This window comes from Centrocercus urophasianus, unplaced genomic scaffold (genome assembly GCF_019232065.1).
Source record: "Centrocercus urophasianus isolate 14NV4802_14NV808 unplaced genomic scaffold, USGS_Curo_1.0 seq_25, whole genome shotgun sequence".
NCBI classification, from domain to species: Eukaryota; Metazoa; Chordata; class Aves; order Galliformes; family Phasianidae; genus Centrocercus; species Centrocercus urophasianus.
The window spans coordinates 6,218,984-6,235,477 of NW_024884811.1; the positions used below are offsets into that span (position 1 = coordinate 6,218,984).

Consider the following 16,494-nt stretch of genomic DNA (forward strand, 5'->3'; position numbering starts at 1 on the left):
GAAATTCCAACATCTGTGAAATTGTGTTTCATATAAAAGCTTTGCCAGATAAGCTCTAAAGTAAGGGAGACCCAGTGTTGTTTATTTTGAGAGAATGGACAAAATGTCAAGGAAGTACTTATGCACATACAATTCACTTAATATTCAAAAGATCACTTATCAATTCAATTAGGAATAAAGTCAACCATCTGTCTGTAATTTTTCTCCTGGAATATTTTACCTGATTGTCCGATAGCCACATGGCAGTGAGCTGTTGCAGTTTTGTAAAGGTAAATGGCAAATTCTTCAGCCTGCAAATTGCAATAAAAGTTTATGAAAACACACTTATCAATACTACAACTTGACAGTTAAAGGGCCTTTTTTTTTTTTTTTAAATATGCATTTCTGCCTACTTTAGCAAAAATGAGACAAGGCAAACTGAATTTATCTCATGTCAATGACCTGAACACAATTTTTATGACAGCCATCAGCACTGCATATAAATCAATTACTGAACTTAAAATCAATACTATTTATTTTATACTTTAATTAGAAGAATCCTCAGCAATCCTTCAATATACACAATATACACAGGTACTAAAATTAAGAAAAAAGGGTCACACCTAAAATTGTGGGATTACAATTTCACTATTAATGTTTTTTTTTAAGTGTGAATAAAATCAGGCTTAGGGTAGAGTACAAAGAAACTAGATTTGGAGAACAGAAGGGAGAGTTCAAATTTATCTCTCCCAGTACATTTCAATTCTGCAAACTGACGAATCCAAAAAGACATTTTGCCAGTTTTTATTGACCAGTTCTAATTAAAAACGTCTCTTTCCTCCTTCTTCTCCAACACATGCTGGGGGTGCATCATATACCGCAACACTTCTGTTTTGTGTCCCCTGTATGCAATACAGGAAGCTATTAATTTTTTAGCTACAAACCAAATGCAAATTTTAAGAGGATAGACAAATGAATTCCATTAAAAAATACATACTAATAGCCATTGGCATATGTAAGCCACATGTCAGTGCACGTACTTAAATCAAACATATGCCTAATCAAAGAAACATAGCTTCTTAAAGTGGAAGAACAATAAATGAAATACATGCATTGCGGTCAGATTATGAATTGAGGGATGTAATGACAGCACAGAACATTCAGAAAATGGCTCTACTTACATCCGATAGATACCAGGTGATAGATACCAGTTACACTAAAATACGCTCAATGCTATTGCATTTTATATGATTTTTACTTGAATTATATGCTCACAAACCTATTGTCACTCAGGTTGATGACCTTCAATTTCTGCATGTCACCCATTTCTTCAGGGAGAAATTCAAGTTTATTTGAATGCAGAAACAATACCGTTACATACTTCCAATTTCCAATCTGAAAAAAGAATCCAGAGAATTAATTCACCTTCACAGCTCTAAAAATACAATCTATTATTACTTTAAAACAACCAGTCTACAGCTATCTTGTTTAGCATAATTAGGTTTATTTTTATATATTATCCCTTTAGTGCTAACAGAATTGGTACTGATTTCTACTACTAGCTTCAAAAACTTTTCAGATTTATTTGTATATTTGTAAACGTTGTCATTAAATATACACAAAAAGTACAAGAATGATTAATCTGTTGTCCAAATAAAATATGTATCAACAATGCAGTTTAATACCCATGAAAATACTTTGTTTTTCAGTTTTATAACTAAATACATACCTCTGGTGGTAGCTGCGTTAAGAAGTTATGGTCTGCAGCAAATGTCCTTATGTTAGATAGTTGCCCAACAGATGAAGGCAATGTTTCAATCTCATTGAAACTGCAGTCCAGTTCTTCTACTGATATTAACCTGAAAAAAGTAATACTCTGCTCTACAGGTTGATTCATCCAAAAATAACGGAATGCTTTAAGTTTAAATTACATTGATACCAGTATCAACTGCAAATGAAATTCAAAATGAAACACTGAAACCCAACTAAAATTAGAACCCAAGAAACTCATTTACTAATTGCCTAAATTCTTATTTTTTCTTAATCTTGCTTTTGTCATCAGACAAGAGCTTTCAGAGGCGGTCAAGGAACTGAAAACAATCAGAATAGGACAAATGGCTAAATGGGAGTTAAGAAACAGTGAATGTTAAGATGTTGGCAGACTAGTATTTTGTAAATTCTAGCAATACTTAACTTACAGCAATTACAATAGGAGAAAATACATTGGAACAAATATCCATGTTCAGTTTAGCATTTAATTATGAACCACTTATTTTTGTCATCATTTGGGACTTTTCAATTGAATTGCTGAACATGGAGGTAGACATTTAAAAAATCCCGCTAATAAACAGCGGAAAAATAATTGTGCATGCTTAGATTTACTATTTCCAGGCCTTTTTATACCAGTTCTATCATCTGCCACATTTAGTATGGCCACTGCTATGATAAAGGCAAGAACACTTTAAGGCAGCTGCATACCTTTGTAACCATGTTGTTTCCCTTCAAATTCTATTTCTTTTATAGATCAGTGGCCTCATTAATGAGTGGGAAACATAGGTTTTGATACATATTATTTAAATATGTAGAATACATACTGAGAACCAAAAAATAGATACGAAACATTTGCTACCAGTTTCATTATCACATTAATATATAGAAGGAAATAAATCAATTAGAGAAATGTAAACCAACAGAGGAACCATTGTTACAGAAAAGATTGCAGAAGAGCAGTCTGGCATCTCATTTAGGTTAAATACATACCCTCCAATAGAGTCTGGCAAATAAATTAACTGATTTTCATCAATTTTAAGAGTTGTTACCTTCTTCAGGGAACCTGTGGAAAAAAAACCCCAAACAACTAAATAAATAAAAAATTAAAAACAAAATGGAGTTCATTAAATTTAGTTTTAATCCTAAGTTGGGGGGGAAATACACCTTCTGTATTCCCCGAAATTCCTATAGAGCTATATATTTACTAAAAAAGGTAAGGTGAGCTTACAGGATTAATCTGCCAGCTTACTGCAAACTAGTCATAGGAAATACTTGTTTTTTCAAGCTCCGTTACTGTTGACAATTGCTTATCAATTATGTTTTATTCAACTTTATCCAAAACTGGAACTTAAAAACACTCAACATGTAGGTCTAAAATATTATTTATATATTTATTATTTTTATATTATTTATATATATTTATTATTTATATAGTGTTCTGTGACTAAACCATAAACTTTTTAATTCATGAATTAATTGAAAATACAAACCAATAGTCTCTGGCAGTTGCTGAAGTGAATTACTGGATAACAATAGGTCTTGTAGGCTTTCACAACCTGAAATACCTTCTTCAACAATTTCGATGTTGTTTTTAGAAACATCCAGGTAGGTCAGTTGTTTCAAAGTGCCTATGAACTAAAAACAATAGAAAATAATATACTAGGAAGTGCATATTCTAAACAAGAGCCAGAAGTTTTAACTACAAACTATCTCTGAAATGTAATACCACAGGAAAAGAGAAAACGTATTTACAGTGATAAAACAATTTTATGCAGAATATCCTATCTTTATGATGAGTTATTTTCTGCTAATACATATGCTTAACATGTTGCTACATACAAAAACACACCAGTTATTCTGCAGGTTTCTTTGAAGTCAGTTTTAAATGCAACTGTATGATCAGTCACCATAGATAGACAGAAGCTTTAGAACAGACTCAACACAGACGCACACAGTGTAACAAAAGGAGAAAATGGTTGATTTTGAGTCTGAAAACATACCAGCTGCTTCCCACATTTCCAACAGTGCTTTACTAGAACACAAACACAGGTTCACTAGTACTTCAGTCACACGTCACCCAGGACCCTAAGCAACTGAGAGACGTCAGAATGTTTTCTCAGGAATTTGTACACACAGCAGAGAATCCTCAGCTGCCGCTGTTTGCTTTACAGGCACTGCTAGTAAAAAGTCAGAAAGCCACATGACATTTACCCTGTATTTTCTCATTTGCTCTTTACAGCAAACAATTCCTCTTTGCAAGGACTAGGCAGCCTTAAGTTTGAATCAAAATTTGATCTAGGATTTTAACCCCTTTCTCAATTTGGAACGTGATTTTTAGGTGACAGATCTGTCAATGAAAAAGAAGCTGTGCACAAAAACGATCACGATCAGTGACAACTTCTAAGTAGGTTAGTTAAGCCTTAAGCAGTATTTATCCTATTGGCTTTAAGTAACATTAAAATTATACAGCAACTTCAATATATATGCTATTAAAGCAAATACAACTGTAAATTAGAATACTACATGTTTAAAACAAAAAAAGGGAACTTACTCCTGGAATAAGTGTTAGTCTATTACCATCCATCCAAAACTCCTTTAACCCACTCAGTTGCTCAAGCACTTCAGGCTGTAAGGAGAAACCATTTTAAAAAATAGTCATTTAAAAAGGCAAAAAAACTTCAGCAACTCATACATATGTAACTAACATAAGTAATGTCCAATTACATACGTTTGTTTCATTTGTTGATAAAAAAACACGTAATTTACTTTTTGAAATATATATACAAGATATACAAAACATGATGAAAACTTGATCATTCTACTAAAGTCTTCATAGAACTAAAATCTTCGTAGAAAGTATCATCTTTTACAGTCACTGCTGTTTTTCAGCTAGAGCATACAAGAAGTTCATCTTGCATAGAATTCTCTTTCTCCTGAAGGAGGTCTAAAAATACTTAAGTTCTATCAGCCCAGAAGAGTTGTTTTTCAGAAATGACAAAATTGACAAAATAATGACCTAGAAAACTGGGAAACAAATGGTGCATCTGCATATCACAAGTAAACCGTTTGATTCATAAAACGAAGTACCAGCTATGGTCCCACTGCAACTTATTGTATCTGAGAAAGATAATGCATAGGAAAGCATATACAGCATGGGTGTTTACCATTTAAATCTCTCTCCTGAGAAAGTAATACAAAGCATGTTGTACTGCGTCCGAACAACTACAACCAAGTTCAGTTAAATGTAGAGCTCCATTTATTTATATTGTAAATTTACAGTATCGCTACATGCATTTCTGCAGTCTTGGCACTCAATAAATAATTTTCTAAGAGAAAACTTTTTTTTTTCTTTTTTTTTTTTTTTAAATTACTGTGAATGAAGACTACATTTTAGATAGATCTTGATGGAAAACAAAACAAAACAAAAAAAAAAAAAACAAAAAAACAAAAAAAAACCCCATATTTCTAGCCCTTTTTATAATTTTACCAAAGGATCCTAATGAAATAAGTCATCAGTAGTTGAACCTTGCAAATAAAAGGTTGGGAGACATAACATAGTCAGACGGAAGTATACACAAATAGGTGCTTTCATAGTCTTTACTTCCTGTCTGTTACAGCATAACATAGGCCTGCGTATGTTAATTTCAGGCTCTCACAGGCATACCTACACTGCAGTGAGCCTACAGCAGTAGCGCTCATTACTGCAGTACCAGCGAACACTTCCTCAAATGCACTTCTGCATCTAACAAGCCACACAGCTAGGCAAGCGCTCCTCTGTTTATGATCTGTGGTTAATGAAGTACCCACTGGTAGCGCACAGAGGTTTGACTTCATGTGGTAGGTCAGTATATTTCACTATTCTTCTATTTCAGTTCCCTTATATGGGGAAGTACAGAAGCAGACAGATGTCAAATCCTGACTATATATATTATGAGCTGCGTTTCTTCACTTTGTTTCTTTTCTTTCAATAATACTCAAACCTAAAAAACCTGAATCTAAACAGCTTATACCCACTAAAAAGGCAAGTCACCCACAGCTTTCATAGAACTGTAACACTAAACAAGATTAAAAAAATAAATGTTCAGAATTTATTATAAGTCAAGCCAGTACTTTTATAAATCATACATATACTACCATTAACATTTAAGTGGCAAATTAGTCCCACTATGCCACAGTGTTTTGTTTTCAAAAACACACTCATATGCAAAAGAAAATGCACAATTTTAAAAACAGGCCCCATACAGAAGCATAGATATCAATAATATTTGCTCAGTAGCAGAATCCTTGAGACAATTTTTACATTTATCTAATGATTACAAATTGATTATTTAATAAAGGTGTTAATAGAACAATCAAAGCTCTACTTAGATAAAACTCACCACTTCTGTGAATTCATTACTTCCTAGGTCCAGTCTCTCCAGCTGGGTTAGTCTGGACATGGTTCTGCACGGGAAAGGGATTAACAAGAATCAGAATTAATAAAATACAATCTTCCTGTATTCATCCAAATATATTACTTGAGTCATTATTAAGTAGTTATGCTGTTCTGTAAATAGATTAGTATCTAAATAAGATAAAATTTGTACACTGTTTAACTAACCATACATTAATGATCATGCTGTGATTGCCATACAGAGTAATTAATCTATGGATTAGTTTATAATAATTAAAGACCACTAGAGTTATCTTTATGATAAAGATTAATTCAGTCAAGTCAGTCTTCAACTGCCTCAACTTTTCACCTGTTGTTAAAATCATGACAGCTATCCCCAAAAAAAGATCACTTCCTAATGATTACCAAAAACAGACAAGGCCACTGTTGAATCAAAGTAACAATGAAAACTGTCACATTTTACATTGACTCAACATTGTCAGCAGCCTGGAACACAGAATGGAACCCTAATTATTCCTCTAGTTCTAAAACTAGAGACTAGATTACTAAACTGGATTACATGACACATCAGTACCTCTTAAATCAGTTGATGGCAAAAACTAAATCAATCACTGAGACAGGGCAAGATTCCTTCTTTTGGCAATGTTTTGTCAAAATTTTCCCTCCACTTCTGTTTACTTTAGGAACTCAATAGAGAGTATCTGCTCAAAATTACTATACAAATTATTTCTATTTCCTTAATGGAAATTGGTTGTGCTTATTCCATTCTACTTTAACATATTAGATTGTTTACAACAGAGCCAGAATAGAACATACCTTGCATAAAGTTGGCACTATAAAAAAAAAACTTTACTGACTCTAGGCCTTTGTTTCTTTGTATTTTTGCCAAAAGCAAAAGTGCCTCTCATCCAACAAACATATAAACATTTTGTAAGATGCCTTCCTCACTACTTGCCTAATTTTTTAGCAATCTTTTCTTAAAATAGCATCTACTTGCTTTCCCATATTGTTTAGTATGTTGGCATTAATTACCTATTTTGATTACCAGACTTCTAAGTGCTTTATGATTTAATGTTAAGTTATGTGCATTTTTAACTCAGCAAGAAGACTAGTTGATTTGCTAAGTATTTATCTAAGTACATCCCCCTCCTTATAAATCCAAAAGAAACTGTCAGTACAAACACATTAAAAAGGAGAGAGGACAGGAAAACAAGAAAACAGTATTTGTTTTTCATAGCAAAAATATTGGCATATAATGCTGCATCTCATTAGTTTTTTAAAAAAGTGATTTTATACACTACTTAAAGCATGTTCTTTTCACAACACAGTTTTAAACCTAGCTAAGTTGTAATTGTCTATCAGTTTCTATTCTGACATAACAGCTGAAGCAGGATACAGATGACTTCACTGGTTAAAACAACTGAGTCCCAGTGTACATTACGCAAATAATAAATTATTGTAGTGCCTCACTATAGCAAAATACATAATTATATGTGTACAGTAGCTTCCAAAGCTTTAATCTCTCTTAATTGAACCAGAAGAGTAGAAGAAGAAAATAATAAAGTCAGCAGCTCAGCAGGTATCGTAGGAGGTGCTGCAGAGGACACCCTCATGACAGCTACTGTTCAGCTTTCCAGCAAGGATGGAAACCTAAACACAATGAAGTGAAGAAAAAGAACTCCCAGCAGGTTTAAGAGAAGTTGCATAAATCAGAGTGACTTCTGTAAACTGCTCTTTTAAAAAATATCGCACATAATTCATGTTATTAATGCTAACTGTGGCAATTAAAGTCAGTAATTTTGTAAACAAAACTTATATTAGCTATATGTTTAAAGTATACTTTCTCCATAGAGTCACTATCCCAAATTACATGTCGTTATTTCTTTCTATCAAAAATTAGTGTCATCAGAAAGAAGGAAGGAGAGCACTTCTGTCACATTAACGGGTATCATGCCGGAAAAAATCACTTTCACATGTTCTGATACTATATACTGCATTCCAAATTTATGTTTTGGCATTTTTAAATCAGCAGACACAGTATGATATCTAAATGGACAAAAAGGGAATTTGAATGAAACATAGTTTAGTTCCATTTTAGTTTAGGAAAACTGGCTGTTGTACTTGAAGGGCTGAAAAGTCGCATCTCAGCCTACTCATATAAGTTTCTGCTAACATGTGCGCTGAATAGAGACATACAACACTTAGCACCTTCTCTTACAATCCCAGTTTCCCTAGCTGCTTCTGAGAGGATGATGTTAAAACACTGTGTGCAGAAAAACCATCTCCAGATACCCAAGACTCATCCTGAAAAGACCACATTCTGACTTAACAGAGTTACAGTAGGATCAGAAATCTACAGAGCTAGACATGGCAGAAACTTTAAAATACAAACACATGGGGGAGAGGGGAAGAAAATCAGGCAAACTTAGGTATATAAAGACCAATCAGTCTGCTGGAATAATTAGCTTCAGCAATTATGAAGGGAAAGTTTCTTGTAAGAAGCTACTCTAGTTACTTAGCTATAAATTTTAAGTTGCTGTCTGCTTTTTTATATGTATTAATTTATTAGCATACCTACAATAGAAACCCTCCAAAGCGTTTCATACAGATTTCACATACTTACTTTGGCAATATTTTTAACTGGTTTTCTCTAAGTTCCAGTATCTGGAGTTTAGTTAATCTGAAAAAAAAAAAAAAAAAAAAAAAAAAAAAGTAACAAATTATCACACTCTATTCTGTATTACCATAAAAAACAATCTCAGAACTTGTTCGCATTGCTAAACTTACTCTTTAAAAGAGATTAACAAGTTTTAAATCTTTTCCTGTAAAGAATACAAATACGTTTTATACAGAAATCTGCATGTTATTTTGAATTCATTTATTCATTAAGGTTTGGTTCTTGCATAGTGGCAAACAAAATGGATCTTCCTGCACCTCAAACACAGTTCCTTTCCCTCAGCCAACATTTTTTTAAGCATTTCATTGGATTCATTAGCATATGCTGTCCTCATATAAAGTAATTGTGAAATAGAAGGAGAAAGGCAGCATCACTCTGCAAAAGTTACGATGATAAATTTCTAATACAGGCAATTTATCAAAGCACTTCATGTGAAAGGCCTCAACAGTGGAATACCCATGGTTTTCCAAAAGGTAAAGCCAACTTTTAAACTCATATTGGATTTCCTTTCATGTTACGTTTTTAGTCAGCTTCTTAATCCATTTTGATATTTTTGCTAGGAGGTAATTTGACCTTTCTCTGAGTAAATCCTTGGTGCAATATAAATAACCTCTAAATCACAAACTGAATTGCTTGGTCCAGATAAGTTCAAGGCAGACTCAACATTAAAGCAACATACTGTCCTGAGCAGATTTTTGTTTGCATTAGGACAGAAGTGGCAATACTCTCTCAAGTGAAACATAAAAAAACCCTGAACTTGGTTTAAAAAAGACAAGCTCATAAAGACAAGAACTATACACAGATTGCCTGGACAAAACAGGATAGTAAGCTCCAGGACTGAAAAAGGAGCTTGGTGAACAGACCAGTCCTTCCTGAAGGTGCAGAAGTATGTTTTAAAGACACAGATGAAAACTTATTAAGGTGTGATAACTACATTCAAAGTAAAAATAGAAAGCCTGAAAACAATATTTGCTTTTTCTCAAGACATTCTCTCATTTTTGTATGCCTTTGAAAGTAGCAGTCCTACAGATAACCTAAGAATGCAACCATTGCCTTGAAATAGAGCAGAACTTGATCAAGTCCAGCATGGCAAGCGATAGTTGCCAGCTGGTAGCAACTGCTGGAGAGGAACCTCCTCCCTGAAAGCTTTCCAAAGAAAAATCAAACCTGCAACAAGACTAAAAGAATACTCGACAGTGGGCATCTAAAACAAGAGAATTAAACCTCCTTCCTCCTTGAATAACAGGATATTGCCCCAACTGTGTTAATATTACTGCGGCTGCAAAAGCAACCCACATCAAAATGGCATTTGAATCCTGTTCAGACTTGGCCCACAGGGGACTGCACAAGCATCCACACTTAGAAAGTGTTGGAGACCTGAATTTGCACTACTCTACATTAAGAAATACACTTTCTGTGTTTTAAAATACATCGGTTTCCTAGGAGTTCTACCTTTCCTTTAACAAGAGGTAAAAAAAAAAAAAAGTGAAAACAGAACAGTTAAAAAGCAAATCAAATGGAAGATATTTCTTACACTTGCTCAAAAGCTCAATAGAAGCTACTAAGCCATTTGCTTTGCCTAAAACAGAAGTGGAAAGGACAACTTCCTACTTTAAAGTCACAAAAGGCATTCAAGATCATGAAGTTTAACTGTCAACCTGACCTATTGATTCCCATTACCAAACTATGTCCCTTGCTGCCACATCTTGTAAATACCTCCAGGGACGGGGACTACCGCTTCCCTGGTCAGCCTGTTTCAATATTTGAGTGCTCTTTCCACGAATAAATTTTTCCCAACATCAAATCTAAACTTCCCTAGCACAACTTCAGTTTACTTCCTTGTGCCCTACCACTTGCCACCTGGGAAAATTTTGGGAAGGCTTCCATAATCAAACACTACCTTAGGCACCAAACGGCGCTTAGCTTTGATGACAGGGAAAATAGCTAGTTTTCAGTATTTCCTTACAGCACGTGTACGTAGTCAAATTTCTTAGTTGAAATCAGGAGAGGCATTCCTACGCTAAGCTATAAATAGGTACACTCACACGTCACTGACTTTTGCCTGAACTCACTGTACGACACTTTTAATAAGCTAATCGTGTGAGCTTAAGAGACTGTCTTTGGTGACAGAAAGGTTCACAACTTTGGCACCTTATTTTATGTCCTACTCTCTCTTCAGCTAACCTTAAGAGTCTGGAAATACAAATATCTAATTTGTTACGCATAGAGCAAAGGCTGCTAGCTAAATATTTTCAGTCTTTTCAGTTGGGAAATACAGGCTGTACCTAAGGTAGCAATTTTCTTGCAGTAATTAACCAGAAATAATGGCCTCAAGCAGTTGCCATTTCTTCCATTATTACTAGGGTTTAATTCAAGTTTAATGTAATAACACACAACAAATATTTAGCCTAGCTGCTCTTTGATTTGCTGGTGTATAGACCCATGCTAAGTACCTGAATTCCCGCTACGAGACTGAAAAAAACAATATTTAGTTTGGAAAATAAGTCATAATGGCAAAATACATATTTTCTGTTCCATCCAATCACAATGATTTGTCATACTCAAAAGAAAATAATCTCTCAGCTGTGAAAATATGTAGCCACAAATACTTACGTAACGCCTAAACACAAAGCAATAGGAGAGTATTATTCAAGTGTGCCTAGTGTAATGGAATTAACAAAATTATTATTGCACAGTTCTTACGAAACCAATTTAATTTACATTATAAAAGAGGGATAACTTTTATTTAGAAGAAAATCTATGTATTAATACCTTACTCATGTTAATACATTCTTCATAATTTGATTTGCGTTACTTCAAATTTTTTAAAATGTGCAAGTATACAGCAGCGTACTTAGTACATCAATATACAACAGCAGTTATTCCTTGGATAGCAACTAATATTTCATAGGGAGAGGATCCTGATTTTTCACTTCTTTAGCAGCTTTACTAATGCAGAAGTACTCTTCCAAAATCATAACTAATAATGAAACAGGACTCAAATGCATGCCAAATATAAAAAAAAACCTATAGGATGTGCATGAGTTTGCAAACTTACTTAGGTGTAACTAAATCAAGATGTCAGTTCAATCTCCACTGTATATTTAATTTAAAAAGATATCCCAGATCAGACACTATTTAAAATATCTGGTGCTGCAAATTGTTGAGAAACAAGATTAAAAGTAAAATCATAAAGGAAGTTCTCTGGAAGCAAAACTCAACAGTACAGACAGCTCTCTCAGTGTTTTTAAAATGATGCTGAGGATACGCCTCTTTGTTTTAAACATTCAACAATGAAGTTTCTCTTTTGAAGGTGTCACGCACAGTGAGCTTCAGGTTTAAATTACTCTGCTTATAGATCTGCATATCTGATATTTGCTTGTAGGATAATCACTCCTTTTTAACTGAGCTGTCCAATGCATAAGATGATCATGTGTGGGAAGCCATACTCAGCAGCTGCAGAAGGCACTGGAGGAACACTAGAGTGTAATCACTGACATTTCCAAGAGAAACAAGGAGATAATCATGACATTGTACAAGCCATTAAGATATCTCAATTTGAATTCTAAATATAGTTACATATGTTGTAGTCCTCCATCAATACACAAACAAAAATAATTAAAACTGAAACTAGTTCCAAGATCTACTAATACAAGGCACAGAGAAAAGCCTGTGATACCAGAGAGAAAAATAATTTAGACCATTTGTCTACAAATGATAAAGTTATGATTTCTTTACATGGCACAGGATGGAGGAGGAATCAGAATGACTTGTCTTAGTTTGACTCCAATTTTGGTAGAACATAGCTCAGCTTCAGAGTACCTTAAGAAAGGATATGGTTGAGGAAAAGAAGCATGTAACTGATGTGACAAAAAAGAAAAAAAAAAAACAACAAAAAAAAAAACCAAACCACCCAAAAACACAAAGCTTTTAAAAGAAAAGCTATCATGATATAGAACAGAAATCCCGATTGAAAGAATATTTCTGATGTATTAAATCAGCAGTAGAGAAATCCCCCTCTTTCTAGCTCATGTAGTTCTAAGCAGAAGTCACATGCATGCTTTACTTGTCCCAGTGTTAAGATTGTCAGCAATAGTTTAGTTACACATTTTGTTATATTATCTTCTAATTTATTTCTTCTGTAAATTACTTTCTGAGGGAATTGTATATGTTCTGTGTGATACCATTAGTAAACATGAACTTAAATCAAAATATGTTGAATTTGATTAAAAACAACAGATGAGAGAAGCATTCATTTCAGTCTCATTCTCTTTGCTACAAGCCAGGATGTTTTAAGTCAATACCTCTGTTTTAAAGCAGGGATGTATTCTTAATGGCTATTAAGAAGCCGTAAGCACAGTATCAGAAAAATGGCTTTCAAGTTGCCCGCAGTAAATAATTAATCCTAAACCATTTAGCAGTAATTAATGACTTCACAGTTTGCCTAAACATTGAAGAAGTTACAGTACACTGTAAGCTTTACAGAAGAGGACAGCAATGAAGAAAAATGATAGTGAATGATGTTTTTTAAAATAACATAGGTTATTTTATAAAATTGGTTATGCACATTTCCTCTTCTCCAGTCTCACTTTGCTCCAGAAGCAGCAGAGAATGTTCTGCACAGATTTGAAATTAAACATAGATACTATGTTTCAAATGCAGCTCACCTGCCAAAGTTAGCTGGCAAAAACTCAAGAAACGCATCATTCAGGTACAGCTGCGTTAGGTTTAGCAGCTGGGAAAATCCATCCGGAAGTCTGTAGATCAAAAAAAAAGTAGCACAGAGCCTTCAACTCAATTATATTCAAGGCATTTGACTCAATGCTCTATGAGAGAACAGTACAGTACTGAAGACCGACGCACATTTAACATTATATGGTATGGTGGTTATGTGAAACTAGTTTGAAAATTATTTTTAAGTGTTGAGAGCAGTATCTACAGGCAATAAAAACACAAACAAAAAACTTTCCTATAAACTTTGCTCTTTCCTATGTACTTATGATCTCCTGACACCTAGAGCAGAAAAAGTATTTTTACAGGTAATATGATGAATTAAAATTTATGCAATAGCTTTCTCACCCCAAAACAGTTACCTTCCATGAAGTTCATAACTCCAGTAGCACTACTTTGGCAAAATTACTTGTATTGCTATTGAAAATGATGGATAGTCTGTATTAATTGAGTTATCTTAAAGACTGTGGTGCAAATTTTGGAGTGAAATTAATTTGCTCTTAAGAAACAAATCTTTGAACATTTTTCTCTACCTTCCTAAAGAAGCAAAGAACTGAAAAAAAGCCGATGAAGCCAAGTGATATAATGCAGGATGCCTGACAGAACCTATTAAGCTAGGCAAATTACTTCAGTCACATAGCTAAAGTGCATCTTAGCACAATGAGGATAACAAAAATAATTCTTGGGTGCCTCAGTTCCCTGCCTCCAGTTAGAAGAGCTGGCTCACAAAAAGTTGACCGAAGCACATGTGAGATTCATCAGAGCTTGCGTAAATCAATAAGTACCATAAAAATTACAAACTTACTTTGAAATTGGATTTACGCTGGCCTCAACAACTGTCAAGACTTTGCAGTTTTTTATGTTTTCTGGAAACTCCTGTATGCCTGCAAAATACGTGGACAAGAAGGGAAACAGTGTTCAACCAGTATGCTCCAACACAGACATAAAAAATGGTGCACATAAAACTGCTGGTGATAAAAACCAACCCATCCGGAAGCCAATGGACTCATTCTTTAATGTTTCACCCTAGGTAAGTTTTCACGAAAGAAACACCTTTACACAAAATCAATTTCATTGCTATTCTATTTCTCACGTACTTCATTACATAACAGTGAGTCCACAAAGCAACATTTCATAGACAGTGTAACAATTCTTACTGATATTTCCAAACACTACAGAATTTGCACTCTGTAATGTACCTGAGAACAGACTGTTAGTTCCAAATTTACTTCTTCAAATCTGAAAGTACATTTACAGCATTCATGGTTCTGAAAAGATCTCCTAAAATCTACCACATACCCTGCTGCTAGCTTCAAATTATTTGCACAGAAGGAAAAAAAAAATGCTGCAGATACACTTGCATAAAGGCTAAGACAATAAGGAATCTCCTCTTTTTTCTAAAATAGCCTATAGAAATGGTAGTGAATAAATTCGCAACCACAGCTGTATTTGTCTGAAGCTGACTATCCAGGCCTTGAGAACAGAAGATGGGTATGCACCATGTCAGTAAGAAGGCAGCTCTGAGCTCCGTTCTGTTCCCTAAGACCTTCACCTCATTTACCAGCGTACCATAAAAAAACTAAAACCATGGTACCACAACAAGATTTACTTTTGCAATGTACCACTGCATTGTTCTGATACGTCAGGACACGTGTTCAGAGTTTGGGTCTCTGTTTGTGCAGTTAACAAGACTGACACAGTACATTCTGACCTAAGAGATAACGCTGCCACCTCACAAGACAAGCAGTCAAAAAAAACCAACAACATTCTTTCACAGCAAATACACTGATGATGTTCGGGGGGGAAAAGTCATTATGTCTAATTCAATTCAAATTAAGTACAAACTCTAACACCACCAAAACAGATTTTTAGGTCTTTCTTGACAGGAAGCCATTAGTCAGACCAGATGATTAAAAACTACTTTTGACTCATACCAGATGTAGTAAGAATTTGAGTAGACCTGTAAAAAGGGTCAGTAGAGGAGAAGACAGGGACTACTGATTAACTTTATTCCTTTTAGCCCGAAATCAAAACTATATGCTTATAATGTAAAGAAGCTTCATTTCTCAAATAACAGTAATCCTTTCAGGACTGAAGGTAGCTTTAAAAAAAGATGAGAAAAATAGCATGTAAAGATAAATGTTAACCTATTGTTGCCACATCATCTTTAATACTAAGGGAAACATTTCCAAGGAATTTAAGAATGTATTATTTTAATTCCTGTTGTAGCAAGAAGCCTCTTTCTCCAAACACACAAATGGAAGGCACCTAATCTGACACACAGTACTCTACCACACCAGATGCACAAAAACCTAGAGCATGTGAAACCTGTCTAGATGAAGTCGCACCATTTTTTTCTGATGATGCAACTTTGTACATTTAAAATGAATCATGTTTACTATAATCACAGTAAACCACTGCGAAGTTCCTCCTTGGAGTCAGTGCAATGTTTTTGTCTCACTCTATGCTATTAGATCTATTGTTAGAACTGCAGAGATTCTCTAAGCTTAGTTATTCTGAAAGACAGGCACAATACTGGCTCTGGCTTTCTCCTTAGATCAAAGACTGTTCTCCTCCAAGATGTCAAAATTCATTTATTACTAATGTAGCCACTGTCTGTATCAAGAACTCTTTGAAGCACAGAAGACCAAGATTTGCAATAACTACCTAGAAAACAAAACACATAGCACATCTAGAGAGGAGAGTGTACTCAAAAGAATAGCCAAATACCATATTAGCTATCCAAATACAGACACATTAGATCAGAATGCTTTTGTACAAAATTAGAGTACTCTACCATAGTCTCTTGTTTGATTATGCCTTGGGCAAGAAGCAGCAACAGTTCTAACAACAAATTAACAACAGAAATTCAACAGACACGAGAAAACTAACAATGAAGCAGCAACTTAGTTCAAATCACTGTACCAGGATTGGTACATATATA

The 16,494-nt window shown here is 34.3% G+C and overlaps 1 protein-coding gene across 7 annotated transcripts in view; it reads right to left on the reverse strand.

Annotated features, from left to right (window-relative positions):
- ERBIN (erbb2 interacting protein) overlaps positions 1-16,494 on the reverse strand; it is a 110,727-nt gene that overhangs the window by 26,176 nt on the left and 68,057 nt on the right. For all 7 annotated transcript variants that reach the window (XM_042825871.1, XM_042825867.1, XM_042825870.1 and 4 more), the window contains 10 exons: positions 14,356-14,434; positions 13,487-13,576; positions 8,766-8,822; positions 6,129-6,192; positions 4,301-4,375; positions 3,240-3,384; positions 2,740-2,812; positions 1,709-1,838; positions 1,259-1,374; positions 221-290 (listed from right to left, as the gene is read on the reverse strand). In XM_042825871.1, the coding sequence (XP_042681805.1) occupies positions 221-290; positions 1,259-1,374; positions 1,709-1,838; positions 2,740-2,812; positions 3,240-3,384; positions 4,301-4,375; positions 6,129-6,192; positions 8,766-8,822; positions 13,487-13,576; positions 14,356-14,434 (899 nt within the window). The remainder of the gene's footprint in view (positions 1-220; positions 291-1,258; positions 1,375-1,708; positions 1,839-2,739; positions 2,813-3,239; positions 3,385-4,300; positions 4,376-6,128; positions 6,193-8,765; positions 8,823-13,486; positions 13,577-14,355; positions 14,435-16,494) is intronic.